The following is a 14176-nucleotide window of genomic DNA, read 5'->3' as shown; positions in this document are numbered from 1 at the left end:
GCAAGCGTCTACATAATTATTACCGTATGCACTTGCTCTGCTGAGGTTTTAGCGCCGTGAAGGTCAACATGTTTTGTACACACTCTGCCTAGGTCTTAGGATTGCGAGAGTCAACAAGTTTTGTACATGCTCCGTTGAGTTCTGAGCATCGCCAAGGTTACCATATTTCCCGATTATAAGTCTTACACCTTCTTACACTAAAAATGAAGGGTGAAAAGGGGGTGCGACTTACAATCGAGCATGACTTACTAAGTTACTACTGAAGTCAATTATATCAAAACTATAATTATTTCTCAAACCTTGAAATGCGGGTGCGACTTATAATCGAGTGCGACCTATAATCGGGGAAATACGGTAACTCTGCTGAGGTCTTTGCACCGCAAATTTAAATGGGAAATTAAGCCTAAAATCAATTTTTCACCAGTTGTAGTAGTCTTCGGGGTGCTGAGTCGAATGGTCTTGGTCCGAGGAAGCTGTCACTCTCTCTTCCTCCTTCATTCCCAATCAAACTCGTGCACTTCCACTGAAACTGGGTGACTGCGCCCTACTAGATGGGGATTTGTATGCAAACTGTCAGTAAAAGCGCCATTTTATAAGACCGGATGACCGCGCTTGGCCCATATGTTGTAGTCTTTCGGACGTTGAGTCGACTGGTTTTGGTCCGAGAAAGCTGCGATGCAGCGTTCGGCCTGTATTCCCAATCGAACATAGTTGAATAAGCGGTCACGTGCTCATACGTGCACAAGTCACCTGGTCACCGTGCCTGCAGGGTACAATTTTCACACGACAGGAACGCGCCCAAGAGTTGTAGCCTGCAGGCACGGTGACCAGGTGACTTGTACACACATGAGCATGGGACCGTCTATTCAACTACCGTATTTCCGCAAATAAAAGACCGTCCTCATATACAACGCCTTCCTCGAATACAAGGCCGGGGCAGGGGGCGATTGAAAAAATACAAGACCGTCTCCGATTAGAAGACCGGGCCTGCTAAATGAGTCTTACGGCTGCGCATGCGCAGTGCGACGGCTGCCATTTTGTACAACACTGCAACTACACGTGGCATGTGTGGCACATCTTCTGGTTTCTTGTGACTCCGCCATCACGCTCTGCCAGTCCTTGTAGCTTTTTCTTTCGACCATAGCCTGCAATACGCGAAAGAAGTACTCTTGTGACTTCTATAGAAGACCGGGGTCAAACTGGGTTGAAAGAATAGAAGACCGTCCTCGAATACAAGACCGTCCTCAATTATAAGGCCGGGTTAGGACGAGTTTGAGAAAATAGTAGACCGGCCTACTATTTGCGGAAATACGGTATGTTCGATTGGGAATCCAGGCCGAACGCTGCAAAGAAGCTTTCTCGGACCAAAACCAGTCGACTCAGCGTCCGAAAGGCTACAACATATGGGCCAATCGCGGTCAACTGTGCTTTTAAAAGAACAAAATGGCGCCAAGAGTAGATAAACAAGAGTGTGCAACTCGCGGATGGGTTGGCCCACGGCGGAATTTTTTGTTGACGTAATCTTTTCGACGACGCACGCGCTGCGAGCCTTTTGGAGAGTTTTCCCTCGTGCACTTGGCTGGGCTTTACACTACAAGGTCGTGCCCAGCACGTGCTCTCACACTGCTCTGCGGCAAAGCCGCGTTTCTCTGAAAAAAGGTGACGAAAACAAAAAATTCCGCCGTGGGCGCGGGGTATCTGCAGATTGTGCAGGAGAGATCCGGAGTTGCACACTCTTGTTTATCTACTCTTGATGGCGCTTTTAGTGACATTTTTATACACATCCCCATCTACTGTAGTAGGGCGCAGTCACCCAGTTTCGCTGGAAGTACGCGAGTTCGATTGAGAAATAAAGGAGGAACGGAGCGTCTCAGCTTCCTCAGACCACCACCATTCGACTCAGCACCCCGAAGACTACAATTAGAAGTTTGATTATAGGCTTAACTTCCCTTTTAACATGTTTTGTACATGCTCTGCTGAGGTCTTAGCACAGCGAGAGGTCAACATATTCTGGGCACGCTCTGCCAAGGTCTTAGCGCCGCGAAGGTCTATAATTATTATTCTGTGCACGCTCTACCGAGGCCTTAGCGCTGCAAAGGTCAACATACGAGAGAGCTTGGAAGCTCAGGGCCCTACGCTATGCTTCTTTGCCTTGATAATCTAGACAAAAAAAAAGCATAGGGATGTTATATATTCTTTAAAAAATCCATTTTTTAGACATAACCTGGGATTCGAACCCGCACTATCGCGCGCCCTGCATGCATCCCCCGATACACTTCGCATACATACTAATTCTTCCAAGTTGCTTCACGTTATGATCTTGCATTTGAAAGCCCTATTTGAATTATGCATTGTGGCCAGCCGTCTTTGATGGTACGGTACGGGATAGGTACAGGACAGGTACGATCAAGGGTAATACGACACCGTCTACCGCCTTGATGACGGCAAAAAAAGCATAGGGATGTTATAAATTTTTCAATTCTCCTATTTTTTTTTCAGGCATATCCTGGAATTCGAACCCGCACTATCGCCCTACATGCATTCCCCCGTACACTTCGCAGTCATACCTGTACAGTCACCTACCTGTGCCTATATATTTGGCATAGTGCATCCATATGTAATTTGACCCCGCTTCCTATTTCACACCTTCGCGTACGCACATGCACCTCGCATGCACCAGCGGTAACTGTTGCGTGCCTGTGCTGTTTACATGCCTACTCTGTTCCTGGTGTTCGGGACTTCTCCTTCTGTCTTCATCAAGTATAGTTTGTAATTCCTACCGGAGTGTGATGGTTGTGTTGGATTGAGAGAGTGTGCATGGGCATTTATCCTTAGTGCTGTTGCAGTAACGCAACACTTGGTGTCAGAACTGGTACCCCGAACCCTCGCCACCGGACCCGCTCGCCATGGCGAAATTTCAGCCCCCTGAAAGCTTCGACTTTTCCGCACCTGAGAATTGGCCCCGCTGGAAAAGCCGATTCACACGCTTCCAGATTGCTACCAAACTCTCTTCCGAATCCGCAGATGTCCAAATCTCCACTCTCATCTACTCTCTGGGCCCAACTGCGGATGATATCTTCCAGCGTGAGTTGTCCTTCGCCCAAGATTCCGACAAGGACGACTTCGATAAAGTGGTCGATGCTTTCGACAAGTACTTTGCACCTGCGGACAATGTTATCCACGAACGGACGCAGTTCGCTCGTCTCCGTCAGCTCCCCGGTGAGTCCGTAGCCACGTTCTCAAGCCGACTCCACTCTGTCGCGGCGAGATGCCGTTTCGACAAGCCGTCAGAACGGATCCGCGATCACCTCGTCGCCCACATGGCTGATTCTGAAGTGAGTAAGGCGATGCAGAAAAAGGACATAGGCTCCCTCACCCTCGCCGATGTTCTCAAGGAGGCCAAGGCAGCTGAGACCCTCGAAATCCAGCTAGCCACTCAACGCTCCGCAGCCACTCAGCCCTCCGTCGCAGCCGCTGTCGCTCGCGGACATCACAAACAATCTCGTGGAACTGGCAGACCGAAGAATGCTCCCGCTGCATCTCGCCAGTCCGCGCCTAGCTACTCGACACGTGGCCCTCCAGCAACCTCTGCTCCGCGCGCTCCCTGCTCCGGCTGTGGCTCATCCAGTGGTCACTCGCGCCGCGAGTGTCCTGCTTGGTCCGTCGAGTGCCGTAAGTGCCAGCGTCGTGGTCACTTTGCCAAAGTGTGTCGTAGCTCTCGTCAAGTGGGCGCGAGTGAGATGTCTGACCATCCGGTGAGTGATTCTGCTAGTGCTAGTGCTAGTGCTAGTTGTTTTATGGGTAGTGCTTCATCCGAGTCACAGGAACCCAGTATCTGTGTTTTGAGTTCAGTATCCATTCCTGACTCAACTGAACCCTGGCTTGTTGAGCTCCCCATCAATGGCCAGTCAGTGTTGTTCAAGCTGGACTCTGGCGCAGACTGCACACTCCTGTCACTGCCTTCCTACAATAGCCTCAGTCCTCAACCTAAGCTCACCCCGATCTCCACTAAGGTCACTGGACCTGACGGCCAACCTCTACCCATACACGGCGCATTTGTTGCTGCCAGCTCCTGGAAGGACCGCAACGTCACTTTCCGTGTTATTGTTGTTAATGGCCCCAGCAACCTCCTGAGCCGCAGTGTGTGCCAGGACCTGAACCTCCTGTCTTGCGATGTATCCGAGGCATCCGCAAGCCCTCCGTCCGCTCCTCCTGTCATTGGTCGCATGTCCGGTCCTGCAGCTACCATCGAGCTGCAAGACAATGCCCAACCATATCACGGCCAGACCGCACGACGAGTTCCCATCCACCTGCAAGCCAAGGTCAAGACCGAACTTGACCGGATGGTCCAGATGGGAGTCATCTCTCCAGTCACCGATCCGACCGACTGGTGTGCGCCCATGGTGCCCGTGCTCAAGAAGAATGGCTCCGTCCGCATCTGCGTGGATCTCAAACGCCTGAACCAGTCCGTGAAGCGCTCACACTTCACTCTGCCGACCATCGAAGACACCCTGGGCAAGCTGTCCGGAGCCAAGGTCTTCTCGTCGCTTGACACGGCGTCTGGGTTCTGGCAAGTTCCACTTGCTGACGACAGTGCGTCACTCACTACGTTCATGACACCGTTTGGCCGGTTTCACTTCAACCGTCTACCCTTTGGTATCACCAGTGCGCCAGAGGTTTTCCAGCGTCGCCTACTGGAAATCGTTGGGCACATTCCCAACGTGGTCGTCTTCATGGATGACATCCTCGTGTTCGGTGCCACTCTAGCTGAGCACGATGCTGCCCTCACTGCTGTCCACGCAGCTCTCGCTTCTGCAGGCGTACTCCTCAACCCCGCCAAGAGTCGCCTCCGTATGAAGTCCCTGACGTTCCTGGGTCACCTCATCGGTGCTGACGGTGTCCGCCCAGACCCAGCCAAGGTGTCTGCCATCCAAGCTCTGAAGTCACCGACCAATGTGCCCGAGTTACGCCGTGCTATGGGTATGTTCACGTTTCTGTCGAAGTTTGTGCCAGATATGGCCAATGTCAGTGCCCCGCTCCGTGCTCTACTGAAGGCCGACACCGCCTGGCAGTGGGACACCCAGCAAGAAACTGCCTTCTGTCGCCTCAAGGAACTCGCTACTACTGCTCCCTGCTTGGCACTGTTCTCGCCCGACCAGCCCGTCCGTATTAGTGCTGATGCCAGTAGCTACGGACTGGGTGCTGTCCTCCTGCAGCCTGATGGCTCCCGCTGGCGCCCTGTTGCCTATGCGTCCCGCTCTCTATCACCTACTGAGCAGCGCTATGCCCAGATTGAGAAAGAGTGTCTCGCCATCGTTTGGGCATGCGAGCATTTCCACCACTACATCTACGGCGGTCCTCAGTTCACAGTCGAGACTGACCACAAGCCTCTCGTGCCTCTCATCAACTCCGCTGATCTCACCCGCTCTCCTCTGCGATGCCAGAGACTCCTGATGCGGCTGATGAGGTACAACCCAACCGCTATCCACGTGCCCGGCAAATCACTCGTCATTGCCGACACCCTATCCCGTGCTCCGCAAGAGTCCTCGCCTACTAGTGATCTTGCTGATGAAGTACAGCTGCATGTGTCTGCCGTCACATCGCATTGCTCCACCGACCCGCTCCTGGTCGACGTTCGGAACGCGACCAACGCTGATGCCGACATGTGTCGCCTCCGTGCCCTCATCCTCAACGGGTGGCCAGCCAAGCCCACCTCGGTCCCCGCTAGCCTCCGCCCGTACTTCGCTGTTCGTGATGAGCTCTCAACTGCTGATGGTCTCATATTCCGTGGCCAACGTGTCATCATCCCTGCATCCCAGCGCAACGCCGCCCTTGCCAGTGCTCACGAGGGTCACCAAGGCGTTGGTAAGTGTCGTGCTCGTGCGCGCGCTGTGATGTGGTGGCCTGGTATGTCTACGGACATTGAGTCGTATGTGATGTCTTGTGCCACCTGTGCCAAGGCCCGTCCTAACCCAGCCGAGCCGCTCATCTCGTCCGAGTTCCCATCTCTTCCATGGTCAAAGATCGCGTGTGATCTGTGCGCAGCCAAAGGATCCACTTACCTAGTTGTTGTCGACTATTTCTCGCGCTACATCGAAGTCAAACAACTTACCACTACTACGTCTGCCGCTGTGATTGCCTCTCTCCACTCCGTGTTTTCTACCCATGGTATTCCACACACGCTAGTGTCTGACAACGGTCCACAATTTGCTAGTGCCAGCTTCCGTGCATTTGCTGCCGAGCTTGGGTTTGCCCATCGCACGTCAAGTCCTCGCTTCGCCCAAAGCAACGGCGCTGCAGAACGTGCCGTTCAGACAGCCAAGCAGCTCATCCTCAAGAATGATGACTTGCCTTCCGCTCTCTTGGCCTACCGGTCTACGCCATTGGCCAACGGTTATTCACCGTCACAGCTGTTGTTCGGCCGCCAAATCCGCTCCCGGCTACCAGGACCCCTCCCTGCTCCAGCCTGGCCCGATTTGACCGCCCTTGCCGACAAAGAAACATCTTCCAGGTCTCGGCAGGCTGATCGCTACAATCAACGCCACCGTGCTCGACTGCTGCCTGTTCTCGCCCCTGGTGCTCCTGTGTATGTCCCCGATATGGACAAAACAGGACACGTCCAGAACCGCCTGTCCGAACGCTCTTACACGATCGACCTCACTCCTGGGTCATCTGTCCGCCGAAATCGTCGCCACGTGCGTGCGTTGCCATCCACGCCAGCCAAACGCCCTGATCCCTCCCGCTCACCCTCCTCCATTGAGCCCATGTATGAGGTTGAGTATGGTGTTCCGGCTCCTGTGCATGTTGCCCTGCAACTACCAGCTAACTCTACTCTGCCACCTCTTCTGCCTGTGCCGCAGTCTCCTAGAGTTGCTAAGCCTCTGCCACCCGGTCGCCGACCACCATCCAGCCGTGTTCGCCATGCGCCGCAACGCTATGCTGCCAATACCTGAACACAGTAACACTGTTTACTCCATGTGTTCCAGTTGAACTATGACTGTGTTCTTTTCATGTTTTTTTTCTCTCTATCATTCTGAGTAATGCTCACGTTGGTACCCGCTCCAGAACTGCTATTGTTCCTTTTCCTCTCTCCTTTGCTCCACACTTTCTCGTGTCCCTCCGTTCGCATTTTTTTTCGGGGGGAGATGTACAGTCACCTACCTGTGCCTATATATTTGGCATAGTGCATCCATATGTAATTTGACCCCGCTTCCTATTTCACACCTTCGCGTACGCACATGCACCTCGCATGCACCAGCGGTAACTGTTGCGTGCCTGTGCTGTTTACATGCCTACTCTGTTCCTGGTGTTCGGGACTTCTCCTTCTGTCTTCATCAAGTATAGTTTGTAATTCCTACCGGAGTGTGATGGTTGTGTTGGATTGAGAGAGTGTGCATGGGCATTTATCCTTAGTGCTGTTGCAGTAACGCAACAATACCCATTCTTCCAAGTTGCTTCACGTTATGATCTTGCGTTTGAAAGCCCTATTTGAATATTGCGGCCAGCTGTATGTGGCCAGCTGTGTTTGATGGTACGGTACGGTACGGGACAGATACGGGATAGAGCCAGGCGTGACACAAACAAACACACAAATACCAAATTAAAGCTGGGTGGACCCTGGCTAGCGCCAGACTTTACTAAAGTAACGTCTTCTGCATAGCTACGGGAAATATTAATTGTTATTCTGTGCGCGCTCTGCTGGCTGCTGCTACCTTGTTGTGTGTGTTTCCGGTGCATTAGGACAGCTAAACAACGGTGGTGAAAAGAGCAAGTCAACGACCAATCCAGCAATCTACGTTGCTGTGGGCATTGGTCTCTTCCTGGCGTTTGTCTGCATGGCTGTGGTCCTGGTTGTGAAACGACGACAGGGTGCAGGCATGGTCCATGCTGCAAGTTCTATGGTTCTGCCGCTCGGTGCGTCTGCAGAGTAAGTGCTGATCGGATGCGTGAACACGGGTGCTTGTGTGCCGCCCCGTGGGTGCAGGGCCGGCGCCACTGGTACGGCCGGTACGGCTATGGCCGTACCAACTTCCCAAAAAGTCGGTCCCCGTGGAACGTCCAAAACAGGGGAGAAAAAGTTTCGATGTTTGATTTTGTGCAGGGAGTCGCCCAGAGTTCAGGATTTGCCGTCTAAATTCCAAAACAAATTGTGGGGGACAACCCCCAGACCCCCTTAAAGATGGCCCTTCGGCCGCACCGCTCCGCGGAAGCTGCCTCCGGCCCTGGCCGGTGATGGCAACTGTACGTGTGTGGGTGGCGGGGGGGGGGGGGGGGGGGGAGGGCGTACATGTATGTGTGTGTGTGTGTGTGGGTGGGTGTTATGAGAGAAAATCTGTGGGTGCACATCCAGTGCATTTGCAGATTTGCGTGCTTGTCTTGCGAGGGGCGTATATATGGTACATGGTTACGAGTACTGTAGAGTGAAAGCTGTCTAAGACGACCGCTCAAGGGACCTTCAAAATGTGGTTACCGTGTACAGGTGGTCTCTTTATCCAGGGTGATTTGACTTGTAATAGCATCCCTTGGTCCTGGTTACAGTGGTCTTCTGGGGCAGGTGCTCGCCTTATCCGAGTGATCGCCTTGACAGTTTTCACTGTAGTTACGAGTCTGTGTGTGCGAGCATACATGTATGCGCATGTGTATGTTTGTACGTGTGTATGTGTGTATGTTTGTACGTGTGTATGTTTGTGCATGTGTATGTTTGTGCATGTGTGCACCTTTATGTGGCGGGGGAGGGGGGGGGGGGGGATTTGGGCTCGTGTGTTGGTGTATGCATGTAAACATGTATGTATGGGCTTGTATACTTGTAGGTGTGCACCTGTGCATGTGTTGTGTTTTTATTACGTGTATATGAGCATGTATGTGTGCACATGTGTCTGTGTGTCTATACGAGTCGTAAAAATATTTAAAAAATGATTTAAACAAGGGGGGGGGGCGGTCAATAGCAAGCAATCAATCAATTTATCTCATCAATATAATTATTAGGCCACACCGGTTTTTTTCGATGTTTTGCGTCACCTTAAATATAGCGGTCATCCATAAATATCGCACTTTTTCACAAACCGGAATAATTTCAACATCTTTTACGTTCTGAGGGTGAGGGAGGGAGGTGTTGGGTCTAAACTAAAATAATTTGTTTGGTGAAAAAGTTCGATGTTTAAAAGGATGGCCCCTTATTCGATGAAATCAATGAGGGGGGCGGACAAAACCATTGTACATGCATTGCAGTTGTGTACAGTGGAGCGAACTAAGGACCCGGCACTGTTCATGCATGCATCCATGCATGAGTGTATTCATTTCTATACAATGAATGTCGCAACGTAAGTGTATTGCACAATGCAAACTCTACTGATTGGTAAAAACTGGCCAAACTGTGTCAGCATTATCAGCTGGATGGGAAGGCACGCTTCTGCCATGCTTGTGCTCCAAACACGGGAGACATGATGATTGCGTGACTTGCGGCCCAGCTTACACACACAGGTACATGTACGTGTACCGGTATGTAAGCGTGAGCTGAGTACAAGCATGTTCAATTTTTTTGGGGAACTCCGGTTGTGCAATACATGCGCGCGAGGACGCGAAACAGAGAGAAAAAGGTGTGGCCATATAAGGTTTTAGTGAACCAGCCAATAGAAGATGAGACAATAGTAGAATGAGCGAGAAGTACATTCTATTTCTGTTGTTGTTGCGGTGCGCCTGCAGGGATTACGACAACTTCAACCTGCCGCAAAAGCGTCGCAAGGACGGAGCTGATACCGATTATGAGACCAGCGTATTTGACCGCGGAAACGACTATGGTGAACTTGGGCCGGGCCAGAAGAACGTGAACGGCGAGTACATGAACATTGATGACCTCCTGAAGAGCTTAAACATGCAGATCAACAAAGACCAGGACCTGTCGAAGAAAAACTTCTACAACAAGATTGCGTCGATGTTGAGCAAGCGCGAGGAGGTTGGCGATGACGATGATGCCTGGGGGGATGACGACGGTGACGCGGATAGCAACGACAATAATCACATTAGCGACGCCATTTCTATGCTATCCCTGGGCGCGGCCGGTGGGAAGTCATTCCCGAAGAGTCGCGAGTCGGTGGACGCAAGTATGCTGGGGGCCAATGGGCCGCGCATGTCCGCTCACAGCATGGCCGAGCTCAATGACTACATGAACAACGACGACCAGGAGAGCTGGGCGCCGCTGAGTCAAGCCACGCTCGCGGCGTCGAACATGAACGAGTGTCGACTCGGTGACGGAATCCCCGACAGCCCGAAGACGGCGGGCGTCAAGGGTGCATCGCGCCCCAAGCTCGGCCACATGAAGAAGTCGCGTGGCAAGCAACAGCAGCAGCAGGAGGAGGAGGACGTGACGATGACTGACGACAATGACGGCAGGGATGTCGGCGAGGCGTGGCAGGATATTCACATTGCCACGCGCTCGCCGTTCAGCGCCAGCAATTCTCGGCGCACCTCCGTCGCCAACGTGCTCACTCTCGCTGCACAGCCGTGCGAATCGGACAGCGACGATAACCCGGCGGTGAAGAAAACCAAGAGAAGTCGATCAAAGTCGTCGCTGATTGCAAACGCTATCTTCACAAGCACCAACAGCAGGGATTCTGCAGGAAAGCCAACATCGGACTATGCGAACATCAGGAAGCCATCGAAAACTGCTAGCATGCTTCAGTCCACTATTCTGCAGGTAAGCGCCCTTCCGTCTCTGGAGAGGAACGTAACCGAGGACAGTGTCGTGGATGGCTTTGAAGATACGGATGCCTTCAAACCGGTTTATGAAAACACTTTGCCGAAAAGTATACGCCATGCAACGTCTCCGAAGAAGCTGTCCGGCATGGCCAGGATGCTGGGATCTGAATCTACCGCCGGCAATGGCTCGGAAGATGTCTATGATGATGACGGCACTGGCCAGTTTGTGATTCCACACGAGAAATACGAGGACGACGGATTCTCGTTCGTCAGCGACGCGGCGCGTCGCAAGTCCAGCGCCATGCATCAGATGATTCAGCAGCCGTCCACTGACGTCGACATCACAAAGCTGGGCTGGGAGCCCGACGTCGAGACGTCCAGCAAGCCTGGAAGTGCCAACGTGTCCAGATCACCATCAATAGCCGCCTTCACCACACTCGACCCACAGGCCTCTGCAGCAGTAGTCGAGGCTTCCAACACGCCAGCGCCGCCCAAGCCCAAGGAGAACAAAATGCTGAGGAAGATCCAGGGCCGCTACATCTTCAAGACGCAGAAGGGCACGCTCGTCCCGCTGTCCGCATTCCACACTGCGATCAACGAGAGAGACCTCGTGCACTGTTTTGCCGCGCCGGGTCCCGATGGCAGCTACGCCCTTTTCAACAACACCACCTCAGAGTTCTTGGGCACCGCTAGTCAAGGTGACATCCACAAATCTGCGTTCCTCAATCCGACCGTCATGTCTCGACTGTTCACTGCCTCGCCGGTCCTAACCGCTAAGGACCTGGAGCCGCTGTACGCAAACTTTAGAGATCTGGTGAGGAAGCCCAACGGCGAAGTGATCTTCCTCGACGCCAATGGCACTCCGGTACCGGTGACCGTGTTTGGTGACGTTGATATGGATGATTACACGGCGTACGAAGTAGCCCTTGACAGAACGGGACGCTACACTCTGCTGCAGAAGGGCAACATAAAACTCGTGGCCACCTGTGACGTTCGCGAGGAGAAGACCAGCTTCAGCGCGGTGAACGAGAAGAAGGACGAGGTTCTGAACACAACGAAAACCCCGGAAACGGCCGAGGAGCAAGAGATTGCTAACGTGTATACAATGGATGACAAGGACTTGGCAGCGTACGTGGAATCCGACTATGCCAGCGTGAATCGCAACTACTCGTCAGCATCTCGCACCAAGGACACCATATACAAAGCCGTCTTCAAGAATCTGGAGGGCGATTATTCCTTCACGGATTACACCGGCTCCATCATCCCGCTCTCCGTGTTCGACGCCGACATTTGCGAGGAAATTGCCGAGAGCTGCAGCGTTGCGGTTGTCGGCGGAGGCAAGATTGGTCTGTTCCAGGCCGACTCCGCAACACCGGTGGCTACCGTGCGCCAGGGCAAGGTGCGTAGCTTCGTTGCCCAGTCGCGCGGCACCGAGGTGGAGCGCGCCCAGCTCTACAGCAGGCGTCCGCCGAAGAACACGGTGAAGAAGGCCGACGACGGCGACCTGATCTACCAATCCGCAAAGGGCATTGAAATACCCATGGCTGTGTTTGGGGTACCAATGGACGACGACGCGGAGGAAAGCATCTACGAGGTGACTGAGACGGCCAACGGCACGATGGCCTTGTTCAATGTTCAGACAGCCGAGCTTGTGGCCACGGCCGACGTACGGGAAACGGCGCGACGCAAGTCTTCCAGGGCCACGCGCAGCCCCAGCATGGGCCTGGCTCGCGCCAGGAAGGTGTCGCGCGACGTCTCGCAAGACTTGTCGCCTGCTACTGCTGCCGCCGCCACAGCCGCTGTCCCTGCCTCTGCAGCTGCTGCCACTGCCGATGCAAGTGAGTGGTGCGAGGAAGATCCATACGCGCTAGTCTCCGCCGACCAAGTGCTAGACCACAGCAAGCTGGCACGCGTCCGCAGCCAAAGCAGAGTCGAGGAGGGCGATGTGGCCAGCGTCAGACCTGCCTCTTCGCCGTCCTTTGACTTCTAAGCCATTAGCAGGCAAGGAAGTGTGTAGCTGTGTATGTACAAACTCTGTATGCAAGATTCGTTGGAAACTGATTATCAGCACATTGAACTAATGTAACACCAGTGCATATGAACTTGACCGGCAAACTTCACCCCAAATATCCCTCGCCGCCCGCCTATGCATTGATCGAGCGGGGAGCCAAACGAATGATGTCGGCAATAACCTAGTTATAATTTTAGCCCAGTGTAAGGAATAAGGATACGGAACGAGACTATAATCAACACCAACATGCCGGTTGTGTGCAGGAGTTTGGGACGAGCTCTAGTAGACGGGCCCCATTCTTTCTCCGCGCGCACATTTGAACAGGCCCAGTTTAGATCTCTCCAACAGGCCATTGAATACTGCTTTTTTCTCCTTCCAGGTTTGCTATTCTAGATGTGCACTGCACTAGAGCGGGTGCTATAGTTTCTCCTGGTGTGCTTTCATTGATTGTATAACTTTATATTTTGAATGTGTCTGTCATTATTTCCGTCTCTTAAAATAATTTTGTCTTTCGCATGTTTTGTGATTCTTTTCCGCCCCATGCGGAGGTCGCATGCCCCGTGCGTCAGCGGCCATAGCTAGGTAAATGAGCACATGCGGGTGTACTCATCTGCACACCAGCCCGCTAGGCTGGGCACTGAGCTGTTAGAATTTAATCGCACGCCGTGTCGATATCGATTCCTGTGGCCTTTCTCTGCTGTACCAGCCCGGCACTCTTCGTCGTGCCGACCTTGTGAAGTTTCTTTTGCTCTCTACTAGAATTTCGACACTCTTTGTTGACCGTGTAACCATTTCTTTTCCCCTTTGCTAGAATTTCAGCACTCTTCGTTTTGCTGACATCATGAACATTGCATTTCCTCTTTGCTAGGTTATTTTGCTGCACATCCTCTCCGCGTTGTCTATCCACGTCACAGATTTCACACACACACACACACCAGTTCTATTTCTATATTGTCGTAGTGCTCGCAGGTGTTCTCATCCACTCAACCCGTTCTGATTTGGCTCTAGCATTTCGTAGTCGTAGTCAACCACCAAGAATCTGTTTAGACTGGATTCCACCATCAAAAATCTGCTTAAACTGGATTATTTTGGACTATTTCATAGCTATTTTCTTGGCCCTTCAATATGTTGTGCTCAGCAATAGCTAGAGTGCATTCTCACGTTGATGTGTCCTTCGAAGCGCGGAATTCTGATAACAAGCACATGTACTTGAGAATATTAATGGTACTGATACTTTCCATGGCTAACCAAGTGGGCTCTCTGTCTGTCTCTAACTCACTCACTCACTCATTTTTCTCTCTCCCTCTTTCCCTCCCTACCTCCCTCCCTCCCTCCCTCCCTCTCTCTCTATCTATCTATCTCTCTCTCTCGCACTCTCCCTCTCGCTCTCTCTCTCTCGCTCTCTCTCTCGCTCTCTTTCTCCCTCTCTCTATCTCTCTCTCTCTCTAGCTCTCTCTCTCGCTCTCTCTC

General features: G+C 52.6%; 1 protein-coding gene across 1 annotated transcript in view; it reads left to right on the top strand.

The window, feature by feature from the left end:
• The window catches only part of LOC135810265 (fibrillin-1-like), a 47936-nt gene extending 33992 nt beyond the window's left edge, over positions 1-13944 (top strand). Inside the window, exons 9-10 of the mRNA XM_065323746.1 lie at positions 7741-7927; positions 9703-13944. Coding sequence (XP_065179818.1) covers positions 7741-7927; positions 9703-12685 — 3170 coding nt within the window. The 3' untranslated portion in view covers positions 12686-13944. The remainder of the gene's footprint in view (positions 1-7740; positions 7928-9702) is intronic.
• The last annotated feature ends 232 nt before the right edge of the window (positions 13945-14176 follow it).

The sequence above is a fragment of the Sycon ciliatum genome, chromosome 2, assembly GCF_964019385.1.
Source record: "Sycon ciliatum chromosome 2, ocSycCili1.1, whole genome shotgun sequence".
NCBI lineage: Eukaryota > Metazoa > Porifera > Calcarea > Leucosolenida > Sycettidae > Sycon > Sycon ciliatum.
This window is presented reverse-complemented; position numbering and strand designations above follow the sequence as displayed.